The 23,631-nt window shown below is 35.5% G+C and overlaps 1 protein-coding gene and 2 long non-coding RNA genes across 4 annotated transcripts; all 3 read right to left on the reverse strand.

The window, feature by feature from the left end:
* Nucleotides 1-13,496: 13,496 nt before the first annotated feature.
* Nucleotides 13,497-14,440, reverse strand: LOC147557873 (uncharacterized). Its single transcript, XM_086659445.1, has 2 exons — nucleotides 14,184-14,440; nucleotides 13,497-14,058 (listed from the first exon to the last, which is right to left on the reverse strand). The coding sequence occupies exons 1-2, from the start codon at nucleotides 14,438-14,440 to the stop codon at nucleotides 13,632-13,634; spliced, it is 684 nt and encodes a 227-aa protein (XP_086515571.1). The 3' UTR covers nucleotides 13,497-13,631.
* Nucleotides 14,441-15,354: 914 nt separating this feature from the next.
* Nucleotides 15,355-17,028, reverse strand: LOC147557874 (uncharacterized). The gene is made up of 3 exons (XR_015235376.1): nucleotides 16,877-17,028; nucleotides 16,643-16,687; nucleotides 15,355-15,710 (listed from the first exon to the last, which is right to left on the reverse strand). It is a non-coding gene; the product is annotated as an uncharacterized LOC147557874 (long non-coding RNA).
* A 465-nt stretch (nucleotides 17,029-17,493) lies between these two features.
* Nucleotides 17,494-19,881, reverse strand: LOC147557875 (uncharacterized). 2 transcript variants are annotated; one of them, XR_015235378.1, is made up of 5 exons: nucleotides 19,691-19,850; nucleotides 19,558-19,598; nucleotides 17,925-17,995; nucleotides 17,682-17,823; nucleotides 17,494-17,563 (listed from the first exon to the last, which is right to left on the reverse strand). It is a non-coding gene; the product is annotated as an uncharacterized LOC147557875 (long non-coding RNA). The 2 variants fall into 2 exon arrangements; XR_015235377.1 differs by having other exon boundaries at nucleotides 17,494-17,823; nucleotides 19,691-19,881.
* Between the last annotated feature and the right edge of the window lie 3,750 nt (nucleotides 19,882-23,631).

Below are 23,631 nucleotides of genomic sequence, written 5' to 3' on the forward strand. Positions count from 1 at the left end.
CTACTTCACTGATCATACCTTATGACTCTTGGTTGATAGATTTCATTAATAAATGGCTAATCTATCCTTTTGCCTCGAGTATCCAAGACTCTCTTGCTGATCTCGTTGAGTAGAATCATTTAGACGTGTATGCCTCTTCTATAGACCTACCCGCATTGTCCCAAGGTAGAGTACTCTACGAAGGCCGAGCCACCTTCCTCGAACAAGGGCGCAACGAGTGTCTTAATCTGGATAGGCGATTACTCAAGATTACATTTTGGGGACTTTTACGCGAGTCTGGCGTTTGTTATAGTGAACTATTTAGCCTAACTAACATCCACGACATAAAGCGTAAATAATTAAGTAAATGTGCGCGAGAAAGTAAATCAAGCACATATGGATCCTAGTATGGCCCCTAACCTAGAAGATCTAATATCCTTTGGTTTGCTTCTTGTTTCGCCTTTTGGTTCGTCTAGATCTCCATCTTTGAACCTCCATTGATTTCTCCCACTCGCCTTTGGATTCCTTCCGTGAGTTTCTTCAATGGACTCTTAGACCCTAAACTCTAATTACAAGACTTTAACGATTCACAGATCGTATAAACTTGAAATTAATTACAAATATGCACCCATCTGTGCTTAAAACAAGAATATAGAAACAAATCTATGGCCATACTAGCTTCCCGCATTCACATCACATGCATTCATATAATATATTAAGGCTAAGGATTATATATGCATGATTATCTTAGGAGACACTTTTGTCGACATCACATGTCACCTTACGGACCTTAAGTCTAAATTCGAAGAATTCGATTAATGGTCCGTTCCGGTTTTATCTTTTATGATTTCTAAAATCAACTTTAAGAAAAAACTCCGTTTCGGGTTTTGAAAGCCCGGGTCAATTTCGGAAAAAATATTTGTTCGATTCTTAATGATTTCATAAATCAATTTAAAGAGAAATCCGTTTTGGCCTTCTGGTTAGCCCGGATTAATTTTGGAATTATTTGGTTGGAATCGGAAGAAAATTTGGCAAAAACTCCCACTCAAATGATGGTCCCTTTTCGTGGTCCGAAAAGCCTCGAAAAAGCCCGAGACAAGTCCTAGACAAGTCCCAGCCCAAGCCCACAAAAGGGCTCGGACAAGGTCCGGACATAGCACGGCCCATAGGGCCGGCATGTCCAGGCCGAGGCCTATCAAGGCCTGGTCTCGTCCTGGCCGGAGCCAGGACGCTAGTCCATGTACCAGACGCGTCTGGTGCTGGACCAGACCAGCACTAGGTGTCTCGAACCTAGTCCGAGACACCCAGAACCTCCCAGACGCGTCTCCAAGACGTGTCTGGTCGAGAGCTCTGGACGCGTCCCAGTGCAGCTTCTGGTCGCGTCTGAAGACGCGTCCAGATGCTTCCATCGCAACTGGTGGTCGGGTCTCAGACTCGACCTGAACGCGTTCCAACTGCTCTGGACGCGTCCAGTAGCAATCTGGTTGCAGCTGCTGGACGCGTCTCAGCAGCTGCTCTGGACGCATCAAGCAGCTTCTGTCCGGCCAGGAAGCTTCCTGGCCGGACACTAGGGTTTCCAAAACCCTAGTTTCCAAAAAAATATTTATTTTTTTTGTTGTGCAAATCTCTATTTGCTAACTTCCAATTTTTAAAATTCTTTCTAAATTTTGAAATCCTTTTAGAACACTTCTAAAATTTTTCAAAACTTTTAGAAACTTTTAAATTTTCCAAATTTTGTTTTCGGAGTTTCCTAAAACTCAAAACAACTCCTTTTAGAATACTTCTAAATTCCAATTTTTTTTTTGTTTTTGTGAGTTTCCTAAAACTCAAAAACAACTCTTTTAATCAACCAATTTTCGATCAAAATTCTAGGTTTTTGAAACTTTTCAAGAACAATTTTGAAAATCAATTCAAAATCAATGAAATTCAATGTTTTGAAATAATTTCAATCATCAATTTCGATTTTTAATTTGAAAACTAGTTGAATCATATTCATTGTAATCAAATCATGAGTTTATAATACCTTTTAAAACACTTTTAAAACTTAATAAACTCAAACTATCAAATATCAATTAGTTCGATTCTTAGCAAAAACTAGTTAATTGCAAGAGGCTTTGGCGCCACTGAAGGGAATTATACCCTTATACTAGTGTTTATAGCGGATAACGACATCTAATGTCTAACACTAGTATCCCCAAGATCATCATGCAAAACTAGAGATTAACTAATAGGAGATAGTAGATTTACCTTAATCGCTATTTCCCTCGAACTAGTAGAATAGATTAAAGAAAACCAAGAGCTTCAAACGTAGCTCCTCTACTTGGGACGCCGAATAGTGTATTTAATCTCCCTCCTTCAAAGCTCGCTAGCACTCCAATAGTGGTTTGATAATAAGAAGACCTTCTTCTTGCTTGACTAGAAGATAGCTTGGGAATTAGCTCACTTTCTCCTCTCTACTTGATGTGGTAGAGTAAGAAAGCTTAGAGAGAAATTCCACACCTTTTTCTCTGTCCTAAGAGTGTTTATAGAGAACCCTAATAAGAATCCACCTCCTTTTAGGTTTCCTAAAACACCCTTTAGAATAAGATTTAGGGAAATTGTCGAAAATAGCACCTATTGATACTTTCTCAATTCTCTAATGAGGAGGTGCCCAAACACCACGAAAATTGGCATATATAATGCTTATTATATCAGCAACTAACCCTCCAAAATTCAGCCCAATCTGAGTCCTAGAAGTACCCGAATCGGTCTAGGCCCAAAACCCTTATTTCAGGCCTTTTTGTTATCTTTTGCCCAAATTCTATTTAGGCCTGTGAGGTATGTTTATGGGACATTCTCAATGTTATATGACACTCCCACTAGTCATATCATCCGATTAAATACCCATTCTTATGTGTAACCCGATGTAGGATCCGATCGAAGTTAGCCGCGAATTACTTCGTAATTCGACGATCGTAGCTAGTCCTTCAATATTTAGTGCTCTGCTTCTCAACATGTAACCCATTACCAGCAGGTGGATCTACTTGATTCTTTATAGGGATGTAAAGGTTAACAAAAAAATGAGAAATCACATACAAGACTGTCACTTGAGGAGACATGAGTCAGTTAGTACTGGAGGTGTCATCGCATCTTCTCATTGTGATCGTTCTTCCCTTGAATAAAAACAAATAGCTTCTATAAATATGAATATAAAAGTTCAACCCTAATACCCTTTTCGTCCATAGATTTGTTTAAATAAAAATTGTAAAGCTAATAAAAGAAAGTTAAAAATTAAAATCTATGTAGAGTATTATAGTTCTTCCTATAGATTTTGCTTTGTGTACATACTGAAATTCAATTCTTCGATTCAATAGATTTTAGTTTTCATTCATATTGATTGTAAACAAAATATCAACATATTCTTCTCTTGTTTTTGGTAGTATAATTTGTTGACCTGTAATGTGAGGGCCATCTGTTTATCTTGTTTTATATACGGTGTTTAATATTTATAATATTAGCTTCTCTGATTTTTATATATGAAACGCTTCATGAGTTTGCATTTACCCATCTGGCTACAAACAAATTACAAACATAATAAGTGACAAAACCCACTATAGATATGCTATTTAGGGAAGTAAAATTCTATTTGGTCCGACAAAAAGGTGGCCTGAATAACGCAATTTGCTGACGTCATGTGAACTTTGCCTTATCGGACCATTTGAGCCTGTTTTTGTCGCCCAAGTAACATCGTTGTATACGGAAAAACCCCCCATTAAAAGCAATAAGACTTGCGATTCTATACTAGTTTAACTAGTTTTGGACCGTCCTTCAATTCTTTTTTGCAAGAATAATGATTAGAGACACTAAAGGCTTATGAAAACAAAACCTAAATATACTGACATTTGGGATTTTGCTCAACGGTAATGCATCCACTCAGAAAACTCGAAAATTACGTGATTAAAATCCATTTGAGGTGGAAAGAATGATTATTTGATATTCTTTTTATATAAAAAAAAATCATCTACATGGCTTTATGTAGATGATAATTTAGTGCATTGAAAGTCTACAGTACAATATTATATGTTAAAAGTAGAAACCAATGTAACGGTGAACCATGATCAGACAAAAATATATATAAACAATAATGATAGAAAAAGAGAATAGGCTAGGGAATTGGGAGTGAATTCTGACGTGGGTCCCCCACGTCAGAACTCACTCACTTCGCTGGCATACTGAGAAAGGAATCAGAAGGGACTTCACGTGTTTTTTGCAATTATGCCCTTTTAAATCAATATTTGGTCCTTTATGGGTTTTAATCTGAGCCGCCCATTTCCATCAATGGTTAAGAGAAGATTCTAACCTAAACATAGTTGCCCTCACCTTCTCTCTCTACAAAAAAACGCCATAAACCGAGCTGCTCCTTTCTTCCCAAAAAACAAAGGCATTGAAGTTTTTAAATCGATTTTGGTACAAATTTATCATCAAATCTTTTAGGGTTTTATCACAAACTTTTTGCCTAAGTCTTGAGCTCATCTTCTGAAGAAATATATCCCCACAAAACTAGGGTTTCATATTCTTGAGAATTTCTTTAATATTATTTGGGTATTCTGAGGTATGTGTCTATCATCTTATAATATTTAAACATTTCTTATATTATTTTGTTTGTTTAAGTTATGAATGAATGTTTAATAAAAGAATTTAAAATTCAATTGAACTCACAACGAATTGATTAGTTTTTTTTAGTTTGAAATTTTATTCAATGTGCACAGGAATGAATTCAGATAATGAGAAATTTAATGTTTTTGACTCGACATCTAAAGATGGCAAAGAAGATGTTTGTTCTAAATCGGAAGTACAAGTGCCTAGATCAGGGATGGAATTTGATAATGTTGATCAATTATATGAATATTGTCTTAGTTACGCAAAAAAAGTAGGATTTCCAATCAAGAAAGCGTCTAAGAAAAAACATCTTGGAATTGTAAGATACATTACGGTAGCATGTGGTAAGAACGGAAAACATAAATCGAAAGGATGCAATCCTATAGCTCCACAACCTAGTTGTTTAAGTGGGTGCAAAGTCAAAATTAGTGCTAAGTTACAAGATAACGGAAAATGGGAAACTACTATTGTAAATCTAGATCATAATCATATCCTAAGTCCTGGAAAAGTCCGTCACTATAGATGTAATAGGAAGATTAGTCCACATGTGGCTAGGCAACTAGAAATTTGTGATATAGCAGGAACCAGACCTTGTCGAAGTTTTAGGCAACAAGTGGTCGCAGCCGGTGGTTATGAGAACGTCTCATTTAATGAAAGAGATGTCAGAAATTACATCCAAAAAGCGAGGATGTTACGTCTTGGAGATGGAGATAGTGTTGCGATTAAACAATATTTTTTGGCTATGCAAAGAAAAAATAATGGCTTTTTTTTGTAATGGATTTAGATGATGAAGGACGGTTACGTAATGTTTTTTGGGCAGACAGGAGGAGTAGAGAGGCATATAAAGAATTCGGAGATGTGGTAACGTTTGACACCACTTACCTTACAAATACTTATGGTCTTCCTTTTGCTCCTTTTGTTGGAGGAAACCATCGTGGACAATCTATTCTCTTGGGTTGTGGTTTATTGTCTTATGAAGACACAGAAACGTTCTCTTGGTTATTTAGAACTTGGCTTTCTTGTATGGATGAAAAAGCTCCTGATGCCATTATTACGGATCAAGATAAAGCTATGCAGAATGCAATTGCTAATGTATTTCCTAATACAAGACATCGATGGTGTCTTTGGCATGTAATGAAGAAAGTACCTGAAAAACTTAAAAGGTACAAAATTCGACTTGATAAGTTGTACTCTTAGTGAGATCGTCTACGACACACTTAGTCCGGAAGAGTTCGAGCGTAGGTGGAGGCTTATGATAGAGGAATATGAACTAAAGGATAATAACTGGTTGGAGGCTTTGTACACAGAAAGAAAAAGGTGGGTACCAATTTTTGTAATAAATCACTTTTGGGCAGGAATGTCTAGTACCCAACGTAGTGAAAGTATGAATGTTTTCTTTGATGGATATGTGGGTCCAAAAACGACCTTGAAGCTTTTTGTTGAACAATACAATTTAGCTTTAAAGGATAAAGTTGAAAAAGAGGCAAAAGAAGATTTTAAGTCATATAATTTAGAAATGCCATGTGTGAGTCCATTCCAAATAGAAAAACAAATGAGAGAAAAGTACACTCTTATAAAATTAGAGATTTTCAGTTGGAAATTGATGGAAAGATGGGTTGCGAGATAGAAATTTGTATTGAGTTTGGTTCGGTATACGAATATAACATTACGGAAGAGAAGGAAATCGGTAAAGGCACTAAATTTTCAACGTACCGTGTTCTTTACAATCGTATTGAATGTGAAGTTAGGTGCAACTGTTTAATGTTTGAATTTAAGGGGATATTGTGTCGACATGCTACAACTATATTGTGTAAAAACAAAGTTAATGTTATACCCGAGAAATATATACTAAGAAGATGGAGGAAAGATGTAATAAGATCTTACACAAAGATTAATGTCAACTATGGAGGTTGGAATACAACACCGGAACAAAACATTTATGATGACTTGTGTCTATTGTCCAATGAACTAGCGAGTGTTGCATCTGAAAATGAAAGAAGTGCTAAGGACTTTCGAGATTATTTGCTTCAATATAAGTCGAAGACATATACTTTGAATGAAACGAGCAGTTGTCCTGGAACTACTAAATCCACGGGTTATACCGTTGATTGTGAGGATAATGCACGAAAAGATATACTTGATCCAGTGTCATGTAAGAAGAAGGGGCGTCCTCGAGAGACAAGATTTAAAAAGAAAGTTTACAAACCAAAGAAACGCGTAAGTATATCTTGACTTGTGGATTCTGTACTTTTATGTATGTTTCAACTTTAACTTATATATTTTTTTTTTCCTTTTTAATTTTAGAGTACCACTCCTACACCTAATCTTGACATATTAAAACAAAGTGAGTTTGGTGGTAATGGTACGCAAGAGAACATGTTCTTTGAAACGCCTACCCACATGGTAATTTATAACTCTTACCATCATATGTTGGTTCGTTATTGTTAAGGTATATCACCAGGCCCAAGAATACACAAGCCCACCAACATCATGGGATGACCGGCCGACTAGCAAGAGGAAGCCCAACCGGCTATAATTAGGGTTTCCTAATTATTAATAGTTTCCTAACTATTAATTGTTATTTTATGTAATAACTTGTTAAAGGAAGTTTCCATGTTTCCTAGATTTACTTCTATATGTAACCTACATGTAAACCTATAAATACTCATGTAAACTAGATGAATAAACACACAGAGAATTCTTTCTCCCATCTCTCTCTCTCTCTCTCTCTCTCTTTCCCACACGATTTCTCTCTCTCTCTCTCTCTGTGTTCAGTTAATTATAATCTTCTATTATCAAGAGGTGATTTACCTCTTCACATGGTATAAGAGCCAATTTTTTTTGAAAATCAATATCTTCTATCATGACTACTACTGATATCGATTCTGGAGACTATACTCCAAACTCTCCACCTAATCCGGTGTTTGATGTTCATCACTCTGATTCACCAACTACTATTCTCATCACTCCATTATTATCCGGAGATAATTGTGCCTCTTGGTCAAGAGCCATGAAGATGGCTCTTCGAGCTAAAGATAAATTCGGGTTTGTAAATGGTTCTATTCCCAAACCCACTTCTCCAACTCAATTACACTCATGGGGAAGGTGTAATGATCTCGTTAGTAGTTGGATTATCAACTCTATTGCTCCGGATATTCGTTCTTCTGTTTTATATGATGAAAGTGCCGCCGATATTTGGCGTAATCTTTATGAAAGGTTCTTCCAAACCAATGCTCCCAAAATCTATCAATTAAAACGGGCAATTTCTTCCTTCAAACAAGAAAGACATGATGTATCTTCCTATTTTACTAAACTCAAAACTCTCCAAGATGAGTTACAATCTCTCATAGTGGTCGATCCATGTATTTGTGGTCAAGGAAAATCATTACTTGATTGTACCAATCAAGAACACGGGTGTGCCTCTAGCCACCAGCCTCACCAATGAACAGTACCGTGGGCTGCTGTCCATGCTCGATCAGCACCAGAATTCTGCAGGCACCCACCGATCAGCACCTAGTCAAACCAAACCTGGAATTCATCTCACGGGTTTGGACATTAATCTCTCAGGTATTTCTTTTTCATCCTCCCCTTGGGTTATCGATTCCGGCGCTGCCGAACATATTTGTTGTCACTGATCTCGCTTCTCCTATTATACTAATGCCCCATCTAATTACTTTGTCCGTCTTCCGGATGGTTCACGCATTAAAGTTCATCATATTGGAACGATTGTTTTCAATAAACAATTTTTACTTCATAATGTTTTACACATTCCAGAATTTAAAATCAATTTAATTTTTGTTTCTCAAATCACTACTTCTCTTCGATGTTTGGTAACATTCGATTCTGGTTCTTGTGTCTTTCAGGACAAATTGACGAAGGCGACGATTGGACTTGGTGATCTCCATGATGACCTTTATTTTCTTCGCACCGACCTTAAGATTTGTTCGTTTTCAGTTCCTAATACTAGTATCAATAAAGATGTTTCCGATATATGGCATTGGCGCCTAGGACATCCCTCTTTTACTTCTTTTAAGTATTTAGTTTCCAAAACTCCATGTATGAAGTTAATTTCTTTTAATAAAATTCCGTGCGAAATTTGTCCTTTGTCCAAATTTACACGTTTACCTTTTCCTTTAAGTCATACATCGACTTCTCGTTCTTTTGAACTCGTTCATGCCGATTTATGGGGACCATTCTCTGTCCCCTCTCATTCCCGCTGTCGTTATTTTCTCACTTTAGTAGACGACTTTACTCGTTGTACTTGGATATTTTTAATGTCCCACAAATCCGACACCTTTAGACTAATCAAGAATTTTTCCAATTATATATCTACTCAATTCAATTCGTCCATCTCTCAATTCAAATCCGGACAAGGAACGATCCCAGTTCCCAAAATTCAAACCATTCGCTCATACAATGGTACCGAATTTATGAACAATGACATCCAATCATGGTTCCGCAAAAAGGGAATTCTTCATCAGACTAGTTGTCCTCATACTCCACAACAGAATGGAATCGTCGAGAGAAAACATCGACACATTCTAGAGGTGGCACATTCTCTTCGCCTTCAGACTCATCTTCCACTTTCCTTTTGGGGTGAGTGTGTTCTCACGATAGTTTACCTCATTAATAAATTGCCTACACCCAATTTAAAAGGTCTTTCTCCTCATGAAAAGTTATTGGGATCTCCTCCCACATTTGATCATCTTCGGATTTTCGGTTGTCTATGTTTTACTAGACGACCATTGGTCAAAACCAAATTCGATTCCCGTGCTTCTCCGGGTATTTTCGTTGGTTACTCCAACAATCAAAAAGGTTATCGCGTTTTTTATCTCAATTCTCGAAAAATCATCACTTCTCGTGATGTTGTCTTCCATGTAAACAAATTTCCCATGATCACTACCGGTCGGGTCCCTCCTTTGGTTCACACACATCCGATGATCTCCATTCCGGATGATGGCTCATTCATCTTTCCTCCTTCTTCTCCTTCGGACTCAACCGGTCTACCTATAGGCACACCAACTAGGATCAATGATTAAGCTCATGCCCTTTCCGTCACTCCCGATCCGCCCTCTCCTTCTCGCCCTACGAGCACTCCCGGGCCTCCTCGGTCTCGGTCATCAAGCCCACCATCTTTCGATGACCGGCCGGTCCCTCTAGAGGCACCATCGTCCCTACCTCTAGAGGCACCGTCATCTCCACCTCATTCCCTTTGGCCTTCACGCCTTCGTCGTCCCCCGGCGCACCTAGACGATTATGTTTGTCACTCCTATCCTTCTTCTACTGTTACTTATCCACTCACTAACTATCTTCACTTTCAATTTTCAGCCTCTCACCAGGTTTTCCTTAACTCTGTAATCTCTACAGTTGAGCCTACTTCATTCTCTCAGGCGGTCAAATCCCCTCACTGGCGTGAGGCAATGGAAAAAGAAATTGCAGCCTTAGAGGCTAATCAAACATGGACCATTACAGACCTCCCTTCCGGAAAAAGGGCAATTGGTTGTAAATGGGTTTACAAAATCAAATTCAAAGCTGATGGCTCTATTGAACGTTACAAAGCTCGTCTTGTCGCAAAGGGATATACTCAAATAGAGGGCCTTGATTTCCATGACACCTTTGCTCATGTCGCCAAATTAGTTACAGTTCGCGTCCTGCTATCCATTGCAGCTGTTAAAAAATGGTCCCTACATCAATTAGATGTCAACAATGCCTTTCTCCAAGGCGACCTCGATGAAGAGGTCTTCATGAAACTACCTCCCGGTTTTTCTAAACAGGGGGAGTCTAAAGTTTGTCATTTACAAAAGTCTCTATATGGCCTAAAACAGGCCTCCCGTCAATGGTTCTCTAAATTCTCTTCAGTCCTTATAAAAGAAGGCTTCACACAGTCCCTTTCCGACTATTCGTTATTTTCTCTCTGCACAGAATCTGTCCATCTCTACGTATTAGTTTATGTAGATGACATCGTTATTACTGGAAATGACGAAATCGCCATCTCTCAACTAAAATCTTTTCTTCACACCACCTTTTCTCTCAAAGATTTAGGTCCTCTTAAATACTTTCTAGGAATCGAGGTCTCTCGCTCCTCTCAAGGCATCTTCTTGTGTCAGCGCAAATATGCCCTTGACATTATTACAGATTCAGGTCTTTTTGCCTGTCGTCCCTCTCCATTTCCAATGGAACAGAAACTTCGTCTAAGTCCTTCTGATGGTGACCCTCTTCCGGATCCCACCATCTACAGACGACTGATTGGTCGCCTCCTCTATCTCACTGTCACCCGACCTGACATCAGTTATGCAGTGAATAATTTTAGTCAATTTCTTCAAAAACCTAGCACCACTCATCTCGATGCTGCTCATCGTGTTCTACGATATCTCAAAGGATCTATTGGTCATGGTCTACTCCTATCTTCCACCAGTTCTTTACACATATCTGGATATTGTGACTCGGACTGGGCTGGCTGTCCGTCCACCCGTCGTTCTACAACGGGATATTTCACTATGTTGGGTTCTAGCCCACTCTCCTGGAAATCTAAAAAGCAACCTACCATTGCTAAGTCTTCTGCTGAAGCAGAATATCGTGCCCTAGCACATTTAACTAGTGAACTTCAATGGTTGAAATATCTACTTCGCGATCTTGGTATCGACCACTCTTCCCCTATGTCAGTTTACTGTGATAATAAAGCAGCACTCCACATAGCTGATAACCCAGTTTTTCATGAACGTACAAAGCATATTGAGATTGATTGTCACTTCGTTCAGGAAAATATTAAAGCCAACGTCATTGCTCCCCGTTTTACACCTACTTCTGAGCAACTAGCGGATATTTTCACGAAGCCACTTGGAGCAGATGCGTTCAAACATATTATTGGCAAGTTGGGCATCACGTCCCTTTCTGCTCCAACTTGAGGGGGAGTGTTAAGGTATATCACCAGGCCCAAGAATACACAAGCCCACCAACATCATGGGATGACCGGCCGACTAGCAAGAGGAAGCCCAACCGGCTATAATTAGGGTTTCCTAATTATTAATAGTTTCCTAACTATTAATTGTTATTTTATGTAATAACTTGTTAAAGGAAGTTTCCATGTTTCCTATATTTACTTCTATATGTAACCTACATGTAAACCTATAAATACTCATGTAAACTAGATGAATAAACACACAGAGAATTCTTTCTCCCATCTCTCTCTCTCTCTCTCCCACACGATTTCTCTCTCTCTCTCTCTCTCTCTGTGTTCAGTTAATTATAATCTTCTATTATCAAGAGGTGATTTACCTCTTCATAGTTATAATGACTATTTGTTTCTATGCTAACTCTGTCTTCGAGTTTCTGTATTTAGGGTACCTCTTCCACAATGCCTTCTTATAATCCGGTTTGTGATCTTCAAACTACACAAGAAAGTTTACTTGGTAGTAATGATATACAAGGGGAGATGTTCTTCACACCGGCTGCACATGTGGTAATGTTATAATTCTTTATATGTATTTCGTATTATCATATAATTCATTATATGTCTTATATCTTATTCTTTTTTATCCTCATATGCAGTCTAATATGGAGTTATTAATGGGTGTTTATCGGCCTCAAACTTTGTTTTCACCTAAAAGATATTCTGGCAATGGTAGTACTTAAAGGAATGAAGATGAAAAATAAATTTTGGGAGTTTTGAATATTTAATTAGTTGTTATGTTTCACTTAGAAAGATATTACAGTACTATTGATATATAATTTTTGATAGATTTTAGAAGATTTAGTTGTTTCATCTTTTAATGTTTTATTTTCATGGATCTTTAAATACTTTATGCATTTTCAATGGATATGTTAAATTTAAGGTCTTCTTTAATGTTGGGATATCCATGTCACTTATGACTTGTAAGGATTAAAATTCAATCATTAACAGATCACTTCTACTTCCAACTATTCAAATTCCATTTAATTCACCACAATCAGAACTTTTAGACAAAAAGTTTGTGATAAAACCCTAACAGATTTGATGATAAATTTGTACCAAAATCGATTTAAAAACTTCAATGCCTTACTTTTTGGGAAGAAAGAAGGAGCAGCTCGGTTTATGGCGTTTTTTTGTAGAGAGAGAAGGTGAGGGCAACTATGTTTAGGTTAGAATCATCTCTTAACCATTGATGGAAATGGGCAGCTCAGATAACCCATGAAGGACCAAATATTGATTGAGATATTTAAAAGAGGATAATTGCAAAAAAAAACACGTGAAGTCCCTTCTAATTCCTTTCTCAGTATACCAGCGAAGTGAGTGAGTTCTGACGTGGGGGACCCACGTCAGAATTCACTCCCAATTCCCTAGCCTATTCTCTTTTTCTATCATTATTGATTTATAAAATGCTCCACTATTCAAATGTAGCTTCATTATTCGTGACATAACATACAATATTATAAGTTAAAAGTAGAAACCAATGTAACGGTGAACCATGATCAGACAAAAATATACTCCCTCCGTCTCAAATTAAGAGACCCACTTTCCCTTTTGATTTGTCTCAAAATAAAAGACCCATTTTTTTTTATCATATAAAATATTGTCCTTTATCTCTATATTATACATTTCTCCTCAAGCATTTATTTTCGGTAACAATCTAATTTGGAAGAAAAAATAACATCCAATTTGGAAGCAAAAATACCATACAAAGGCATGAACAATTTGGATTGTTACCGAAAATAATTTGATCATTAAATAAAATTCGAATTTCTTCCACTTATTTTTGGTAAAGAAATTTAATTTGAATTTAACTAAAAAGAGGAATATCACTAATCTGAGCATCAAATGAGGGTATAAGTGGAAGAAAAAATATGTGAAAAATTTGTAGGAATTTAGGTCTGGGTCTCTTAATTTGAGATGGAGGGAGTACAAAATGCTCCACTATTCAAATGTAGCTTCATTATTCGTTACATAACAATATAACGTATGTAAACTAACGATAAAATCATTACAAATTCTAATTATCTTAGTTAATTAATTCGTTATCGAATGAAAATTGTTTTCTTCACTTCTCTACGTCAAACAAGAACCAAATCTCATTAACTCTATTCTGAAATTCAAATCGAGAACTATACTGAGCTACGGTGTAGTTAGATTTAGTAGGATTAACAGCCCGACTTTTTTCGATGAGAGATAACCATTTAGAATTTGCAAGACTGGCATGAAGTGTTGCAGCTTCTTGTCCAACATCGGAGTCAACTGATGCGAACCCTCCGAATTGTCTAACAGCAACATATTTGGTACCCCAGTTTTGAACATTTAACCCATTACTAGCAGGTGGATCTGCTTGATTCTTTTTAGGGATGTAAAGGCTAACAACAAATGAGGAATCACATAAAGGACCATCACTTGGGCTGACGTGAGTTAGTACTGGAGCTGTCATATCTATCTTCTTATTGTAACTATTTTTCCCTTGAATATAAGCCAATAGCCTGTTGAATCATGAGCATATTAGTTACACACAATTCTTTCCGACTCTATATTTGTTAAAAGTAACAATAAGGATAATAAAAGAAAATTGAAAATTAAAATGTATGTAGAGTATTCTAATTCTTACTGTTGAAAACCGGCCTTAGTGGAGTCAACGAAGGAGATGTTCTCGATAGGAGAAGTGGCCATCCACATTGATGAATTGAATCGACGAATTTCAAAGCCCTTTCCTGAATCAATGACGTCGAAGCTTGGAAATTCTATACGCCCACAAGTCGAAGGAAAAATTGGGACTACATTGTTACTTGCTAGACTAGAACTAAGTGTAGAAATAAGTAGACCAAATAGATAGAGAGACAATTTAAAGAAATTAGTTTGAGCCATTTTTATTGATTATAGTTGGGGAAGAAACGAGTAGACTAAAAGTGAATGAGTTTCTAGGTACTTTTGTGGTAACCAATTGTCTCTATCTATAGATTAACATTGAAGATTTATAAGGTACTAGCTATAACCCGTGCCTCCGGCACGGATATTTTAATCGAGCACTTTACGAGCAGAAGTACAAATATGATGGTGAAAAAATACATAAAAAAGACACAGTAACAAAAAATGCAACAGTATCGCTAAAGAAAAATATAAGATAATAAATTCACCATGTCAATTCAATAAAATACATAAGTTTCATGTGCAGGCATCTCACCCGCTGGTGCAATAAGTTGATCACTATCCCCTACAATAAATTGGGATAACTCCATTGTAGTCATATGTGATAGCATTCAGCAACCAATATACCAAGTAAATAGCACCTTTTAATACATATGGACAATGTCTGAAGTGACAACTAAACTCTAACATGAATCTCTAATTAAATGAAAGACAGTTACTTATTTTTTAGTGTCCTGTGAACTCTTCACAAAACTTTTTCTTGATTTGTTTTTAGACAAACCGTTCTCATGTGAGTGTATGATCTGTTTAGTCTAAGACTTGGAAAGTGATTGTACCAAATCACTTCAAATATATTATGTAGTAAACAAAAGCTACTGGATGGATTGAGATGATACTCAAAAATTGTAATCAAACATAAAATGGTTCCAAAATAGCAATAACAATTTTAAAAAGTGAGATTTTTATGGCTTACTCAGGGCAAGTATTAAGCATAAGCTCAACAGAATTATTCGAAGGATGGCGAAGTTTCTTCTCTTCTTCTTCTTCTTCTTCATCTTCAAGCACCTTCAACCATAAAATAGTATGAACTCTCTCTCTCGCGGTATCGGATAATCTTTCGCCTCTCAACTATATGAACTTTAGGATCCTCCTTATGCAATTTATATATTTCAGCCTTCTCAGAATCCTTCAAATAAGATCCTCTCACACCAGGTTCTATTACTTGCTTTAACAATACATTTATTTCTTTCAGTTTCTCTCTTCATCTAATTACAAACGCTCTACTCCTCTTATTCTCCTTTTTCAGCTCTGCCGCTTCACCTTTTTACATCTTCCGGTAGAGATGGACGACATTCGTGCCACCATTTCTGCAGTGACCTCCCATCCGAAAACTTCTTCATCGAAATGCTATTTGGTTTAATAGTCCACCATGATGAGAACTAAGATAGTAGAAGAAACACCCAATGTCTCCAGAAGCAACCACATACTTCTAGCAAGGTTTTATATAAAATAGTCAGTAACATACTTTATTTGAGGAGTTGAAAGCTTACTAATCCTCCTTTTTTGTATAGGTACTGTGACTGCATACTAAATTCTATAGCTACTTTGCTAATTAATAACAACAGAATTACTCGTACAAGTCCTACTCTAACAGTTTACAAGACAACTCTATATACATGCTTCTCGAACTAACACACCACTATTATTTTACCCTTACAGGTATCTCATTTTCACCCAGGAGATACATGCTCATAAAAAGCTTGATAAGGCTTGGAATTATATTACTCTCAAACCAAAAAAGGTAAAGACTATCAATAATGTAATAGTGCAAGGTCTAGAATAGGTATTGAACTTGTTATTGGTAGTGCATAGTTGTTAGCTTCCAACTTGAATTTGATTATTGCCTTTTTGTTCACATGCAATTTGACTATTAATACATGTATAAATATATATATAAGGTAAAACCAAAAGTGAAAAGCCCTTGCGTGAATGCAAGTATATCCCACCAAATGTTTGAGTAAGGAGGGTCCATGTCTCATCTGCATTAGAGGAATGCAATTGCTGGCGGATTAGTTTTCTACTTTTCTCTATGATTTCTAATATTATTCAACAAAAAGGAACACATGAAAATTATTATTGTTCTCAGAAACACCAAATCATTAAAAAAAATACACATAAACTCGAAATTGAACTACACATAAACTTATAAAAATTTGAAAATCATTCCCAAACTCAAATAATTCGACAATGAGAACTTATAACATGAAACTAATTACAGGACGATTCATTGTTCTCAGACATTTTGTCAAACACATACAGGACAGCTTCACAATTTTTTTTGTTTCAAACCAAGTACGATTCATCACAATGTAGCAAAACAAACAATGAACATAGAAACAAAAATATAAAGAAAATACTGACCTTTTGATGAGCTTGATCAAAATGAAGCAATCGTTGAAACGTATTCTGTAATCAAGCAAAAACAAAGAAGCAAATGAGTCATCACAAACAATGAACATTAGATGAACTACTGAAAATAAAGAAAATACTAACCTTTTTTATTGAAATGAAGCTATCGTTGAAAAGTGTTCTACATTCAAGCAAAGAACAATGAAGCAAAATGATAGGCAAATCAATATGTAAGAAAATGCTAACCTTTTGATGATTTCACCGAGGCATTTTCGTAGAAGAGAGATTGATTCGTTTTGTAGAGGTAATTTAAGGATTGAGGGATGTTTTTTCGAAAGGGAGAAGAGAGGAATACTGGAGGATTTAGGAATTTAAGATTACCTGTAACGTAACTTATCATTATGATTTAGGAATTTAGAAATATTACTGTTGAGGTTATGGAGCATTCCCCGTTGAGGATTTAGAACGACCAAGTAATTGTCATATTAGGCTACAGGCGCACAAAGATTTCAGGCTATGGGCGCACCACAATGATTGGTGCTGAATATAAACGGTTAATATGCATTAATTCAACCTACTTAATGACTGATTTAGTGCTAAATCCAACGGTTAATATTAGTGTTGATCTGAGACGGACGGTCGGACTTATCTCTTGGTTTGTCCTAGTCAGCATGTTTCAACCTGTTTTATTATATAGACTAGGTATAACCCGTGCCTTCGGCACGGCTGAACTTGTTTGATGCGTTATTATTTACAACTGCGAAGAAACTTACAAACCATTCCACTTTCTACGAATGAAGTCACTAATCACATTACGCAAAGAATAAAAAGACAGCTTGAATACTTTCAGCAAAAAAAATCAATACTTTCAGTTTGAATACTCTTCATAAAGTTTCCGTCGGGAACCATCTACAAGTGAGAACTGCTCCAAAACTGATAGACAGGAAGGAAAAATGTCAATTATTCTATATATTGAAATTGTCTTAAACGAATTTGTTTTAATTTTCTTCCTGATATTGGTTTGCAACAAACCATCTGGACAGATGCTCACACTCAATTTTGTTTTTTTGATAATGAGTCTTGGAGGTTATCGGAATTTCATACATAAACACGAGGGTCCTCTCCTACTAAGACGACATGTCTCTTGTTTGAAGTGAATGAGTTTGATAATTAGCTGGCTCGTATTCAAAGATCTGTTCAGAAGAAATAGGTCAAGAAACAGTTTAGATATACTTTTGTACGACATTAATCGAAATATCAAATTATGATTCATTCTAAAATGAGAATGTGGTACCTTTGTATTTACGAATGACATTCGTCCCATCAAGAATTCGAACTTTAGAGTCGACTAATGTTGCCATGACTCTTTGGCGATCCAGGGAGAAATAGTAGAGGAAGATGCACAATAATAAGAATCAAAAGCGAGTTGACAACACAAATTGATCTGAACGTCAATAACTACCCGTTATTAGATAATAATAGCCTCTAACTAACATAAATTTTTTAGTCTGTTGACATAGGTAAGGAATATGGTGAATCTCTATGTGCATTCAGGTTTGCTTACCTTGACTTTTAATGTCAAGATCTGCACTAATGTAAGTTGATATCTCGTTAGACAGAGACACCATAATTACAGATAACAATTTCATCTTTTATTGGCGAGTGATGATTCAATTGTGTTTTAAACCTTCATTGTCTTATATTCTCTTAGAACATGAATTTGCTTTTGATTTGAAACATTGTGAACTTACCAAACAATGAAGTAAAATATTTTTTTATAGTACTTGGACTATCTATGATTTCCATCCAAAAATCTTAACTGAAAAGTGAAAGGTGCTCACCAGTAGCATATAAAGGGGTCTTTGTATCCTAAGTCCTCGAAATATCGCTTGCATAAGACAGGAGAATCGCAGGTGCCCCAAGGTGACCTCAATGTAAGACATGGTTGTGTTTGTGCCGTAAGCATAAGGAATCAAGTTTCAAGTAAACACTTATGAGTTTCAAGTAAATGGGCAACCTATGATCTACTTCTTGCAAGCAGGTTTCAACAATGACTACAAGGTTAGTATCACCATCATTTTAAGATTCAATTTATATGCTAATAGGTATTTACTGTCACTCCATCCCCACAAAGGATGTGCTCCAAGGTTAACATGACAATTAATATTGCAAATCTAAGACCAAACTTTAGTTTCTTTCTTTACAGATTGGAATGTGTGAACAATTATCATATAAAGGTTTTCAGTTGCAGCAAATCACTCCTTTTGGCTATTTTTGGGGATTTAGATTAAAATGAATTTAATAATCGTCTCTTCGGTGAGGTTGATTGCAACAACACTGCCAGAGTCAATTAAAGCTTTGAGGTTTTCATGGGGATTTTTCATGTGAACATTTGTATATACATACTCTGTTGAATTCTTATTCAGGAGATTGTTATATATTTTTTCAAGTAAACACTTATGAGTGTCAATTAAACAATTATGAAAAATCAAACTATGTTTAATGTTTTAGCCAAATAATAACATTGTTTTAGCCAAGAAAGTTAACAACGTTCAAGGGTGTACGCTATCGGGGGAGTTCTATCGAACATGTTGTGTGCACATTAGAATCCTTGATCTAGTTATTCAAGTAAACTAAAATGAACTATCAATGAACTACAAATAGTTTTTCCTTGACAATGAACGAAACTGAACTCCACAAAATAACTTAATCAAAAGAATTCTTTGATCTAGGTATTAAGATAAACTCAAAATGATCTAACAATGAACTACAGAATCTAAATATTTTAGGTATTCAAGTAAACAATTCTAAGAACTATAGAATCTAGGTATTTTAGGTATTCATCAATAAAATGAAAGTCTAAAAATCATATGATCAAACTCTATAGAACAGGAAAAATAATATCAAAATCAGAATAAGAAACTTACCGTTAGTGATCGCTTTAAGAAACTCAATAATCACCTTCTCTCTGTGATAATGAAAAAATATGAATAAGAAGCTCAATAATCAAACTAAAAAAAATCAATAAAGCACTCAATAATCAAAATGTAAGGAACTTACCAATTTCAAAAAACTACAGAATGATTTATGGGTGTGATGCAAGAATTTTATAGTGAGAAATCATCATCTTGAAGGATGAAATCAAGGGAAAAATAGTATCTTTGGGCGTTAGGAATCATTATTTTGGAGTTAAGATAAATTGGCGTTAGGAATTAGAAGATAAATGATTCTTCACTTGATGTGTTACCCACGATTTGTTGAAACTGACGAACGGACATAAATGATTCCATACCCACGATTTGTTGAGAAGATTTTTTTACGGCCAGATCTGCACGATCAATATTTGATGTGAGGAGATTTTTAAGGGCGAGATTTAACGAAAAATGGTGGGTTATTTTTAACCGTCAGATTGTTAAATGTTAATAAGGATGATTTAAGATGGACGACCAGATTTATCTCATTGTTTGTCTCTGGGCATCGTCAAATTCCACTCAAGGCGCCCTGATATGATCCAACGGTTGTTTTAACGGCTGATCCAACGGTTGATTTAAAACGTGATATTAATACTAACAATTACGCTGAACGGCTAATCCAACGGTTGTTATAATGGTTGATCCAACGGTTTATTTGAAAAGTGATATTAATACTAACAATAACGTTCATTATAATGGAAGTTATCTAACGGTTGATATCGGTGTTGATATGGGACGGACGGACGGATTTATCTCCAATGTTTGTCCCAGTCAGCACTTTTCAACCTGTTTTATTATATAGATTTCAAATATTTTTTGAACATTTGGAAGATTAAAGGAAATACATTTTTAATATATTTTTATACTACATATATAACTATATATTTCCATTTTGAGTATATTTAGGATGATATTTTCTAATGACTCCAAACCTTACAAAACGAAAGATGTAGGTTAATATCTGAAATGTAATTCTCAATCTAGAAAAAATATTGAAGGAAATGAGATGAAAAGGACTAAAACATAGTCTATCTTTTATATTCGAATGATAACAATATTTCCAATAAGCTTGCCGTTATTATATTATAGATCGATTCTTTAAATGAGCATATAAAATTCTCTAAAATGAATTTATAGTTTTCTTAAGATTAATAATCTTCTTTTCTTCAAACCAATATTCTTCTCTTTCAATATCTCTTAAAAGAACCGCTTCAGAAATCTCTCTCTCTCTCTATCTCATCTCTCCGATCTCTCTGTCTAACCTGAGTGAATATGATCTGGGATATCTTCTTGTCTCATCTCTCTAATCTCTCTCTCTAACCTGAGAGGATATGTTCTGAGAGGATTCTCTCTCTCTCTCTCCGTCTCATCTCTCTAACCTTTCTCTCTAATCCGATAGGATATGGTCAGAGAAAATTATCTGAGAGGATACTCTCTGACTTGAAAGTATGATACTCTCTGACCTTAAAGTATGATACTCTCTAACCTTAAAGTATGATACTCTAACGTGAAAGTACAAATAATTTCTTTCCTTTCATTACCTTTTATAATGATAATTAGGGAGGTATTCTACTAGAAATAGGATTCGTTTTTAGGATTGAAATAGAAACTTCTATTTCTCCCCAAATAAGGAATAAGGGAAATCTTATTTCAACTAGGAATCCTTTTTCTTTCAACAAAAAATAGAAAACTAGAAATCATTTTTATATAAGGAGGAACCCCAACAGTACTTTGCTACACTACTCGTAGAATTATACATATGGTAGTACCCGCTAGATGTGATAGCTGTTTTCTTTTGAAATGTAGAGACAATTTTGAGAGAGACTAGAAGGAGCAGCAACTGTGTCGGAATATTTTCTTTTCTTTTCTTAGGTTTGGTGTCGATGGAGAGTTAATGGCGTTTTAGTCGATAATGCTGTAGGAAAAAGACATTCCCATGTCAACGAACATTATATAAAAATATATCAAATGTTCTAGTATTCCCATGTCCCTCTGTTGTTCCAAATACATATAAATTTTTATAATATATATAATCAAAATAAAATCTTAATAAATTCTGATATTGAATCTTAGATTAACCTAGCTACTTAATTTGTTGTCTAACTAAAATAGTCTTCTTCACTGTTCTATGTCAAACAACAACAAATCTCATTAATGTGAGATGTCCAGCTAAGACCTGCAGTACTAGCATATAGTATTGCAGCTTGTTGTCCAATTTCAGAATCAACTGATGTGAAGCCACTGAATTGTCTAACAACAACATGTTTGGTACTCTACTTCTCAATATGTAACCCATCACTAGTAGGCCGATACACTTTATTCTTTGTAGGGATGTAAAGATTAACAAAAAAATGAGGAATCACATACAGGACCGCCACTAGGGGAGACATGAGTTAGTTAGTACTGGACTGTCATCGCATTTTCTCATTGTGATCGTTCTTCACTTGAATATAAACAAATAGCTTCTATCAATATGAATACAAAAGTTAGACCCTACCATTTTCGTCAATAGATTTGTTTAAACAAATATAGTAAAGCTAATAAAAGAAATTTAAAAATTAAAATCTATGTAGAGTAGTCTAGTTCTTACTCTAGATTTTGCTTTATGTACATACTAAAATTCAATTCTTCGATTGAGTAGATTTTGGTTTTCATTTATATTGATGTAAACATAATATAAACATATTCTTCTCTGGTTTTTGGTAACTTAATTTGTTGACCTGTAATGTGAGGGTCATCTTTTTATCTTGTGTTGTATATTGTGTTTAATATTTATAATATAAGCTTCTCTGATTTTTATACATGAAACGCCAACGAAACGCTTCAAGAGTTTGCATTTGGCCATCTAGGTCTTCTACAAAAAACTAGAAACATAATTAGTGACAAAACCCATTATAAATATATTAATTAGGGAAGTAAAATTCTATTTGGCCCGACAAAAAAGTGGCCTGAATAAGGCAATTTGCTGAAGTCATGTGCAAAATTTGCCTTGTCGGACCATTTGAGCCTCTTTTTGTTGCCCAAGATACATTGTTGTATACGGAAAGACCCCCATTCAAAAAGCAATAAGACTTGCGATTCTATACTAGTTTAACTAGTTTTGGACCGTCCTCCCATTCTTTTCTGCGTGAATCATGATTTGAGACCTAACTAAGTTGTTTTTGATCTTTTGTTTACAAAGACTTCCGAAACTTGTTGGCTTTTGTAAAGGGAATGAGTTATTACTGTTGCAGACGCTGAGAGTTTATGAAAACCAAACCTAAATATACTGATATGTGGGATTTTTCTCAACGGTAATGCATCCACTCAGAAAACTCGAAGACTAGATGATTAAAATCCATTTGAGGTGGAAAGAATGATTCTTTGATATTCTTTTTATATAAAAAAATCATCTACATGGCTTTATGTGATGATAATTTAGTGCATTATATGTCTACCATACAATATTATAAGTTAAGTGTAGAAACCAATGTAACGGTGAACCATGATCAGACACAAATATATAAAATGTTCCACTATTCAAATGTAGCTTCATTGTTCGTTACATAACAATATTATATATGTAAACTGACGATAAAATCATTATAAATTCTAATTATAACTGGATTTAACTTAGTTAATTAATTCGTCTAATGAAAATGGTTTTCCTTCACTTCTCTACGTCAAACAAGAACCAAATCTCATTAACTCTATTCTGAAATTCAAATCGAGAACTTTACTGAGCTGCGGTGTAGTTAGATTTAGTAGAATTAGCAGCCCGACTTTTTTCCGTGAGAGATAACCATTTAGAATTTGCAAGAGTAGCATAAAGTGTTGCAGCTTCTTGTCCAACATCACAGTCAACTGATGCGAACCCTCTGAATTGTCTAACAACAACATATTTGGTACCCCAGTTTTGAACATTTAACCCATTACTAGCAGGTGGATCTGCTTTATTATTTTTAGGGATGTAAAGGCTAACAACAAAAGAGGAATCACATAAAGACCATCACTTGGGGAGACATGAGTTAGTACTGGAGCTGTCATATC

This window comes from Eschscholzia californica, unplaced genomic scaffold (genome assembly GCF_041429995.1).
Source record: "Eschscholzia californica isolate CP2 unplaced genomic scaffold, dmEscCali1.0.p SCAF_2, whole genome shotgun sequence".
Lineage (NCBI taxonomy): Eukaryota > Viridiplantae > Streptophyta > Magnoliopsida > Ranunculales > Papaveraceae > Eschscholzia > Eschscholzia californica.

What these genes read in the sequence shown, in the direction of transcription:
- LOC147557873 (XM_086659445.1), bottom strand. Translation starts at nt 14,440, where the DNA reads ATGGCTCAAACTAATTTCTTTAAATTGTCTCTCTATCTATTTGGTCTA. An exon ending in ACTAAGGCCGGTTTTCAACA is followed by an intron (nt 14,059 to 14,183) that starts GTAAGAATTAGA and finishes ATGATTCAACAG; the next exon opens with GCTATTGGCTTATATTCAAG.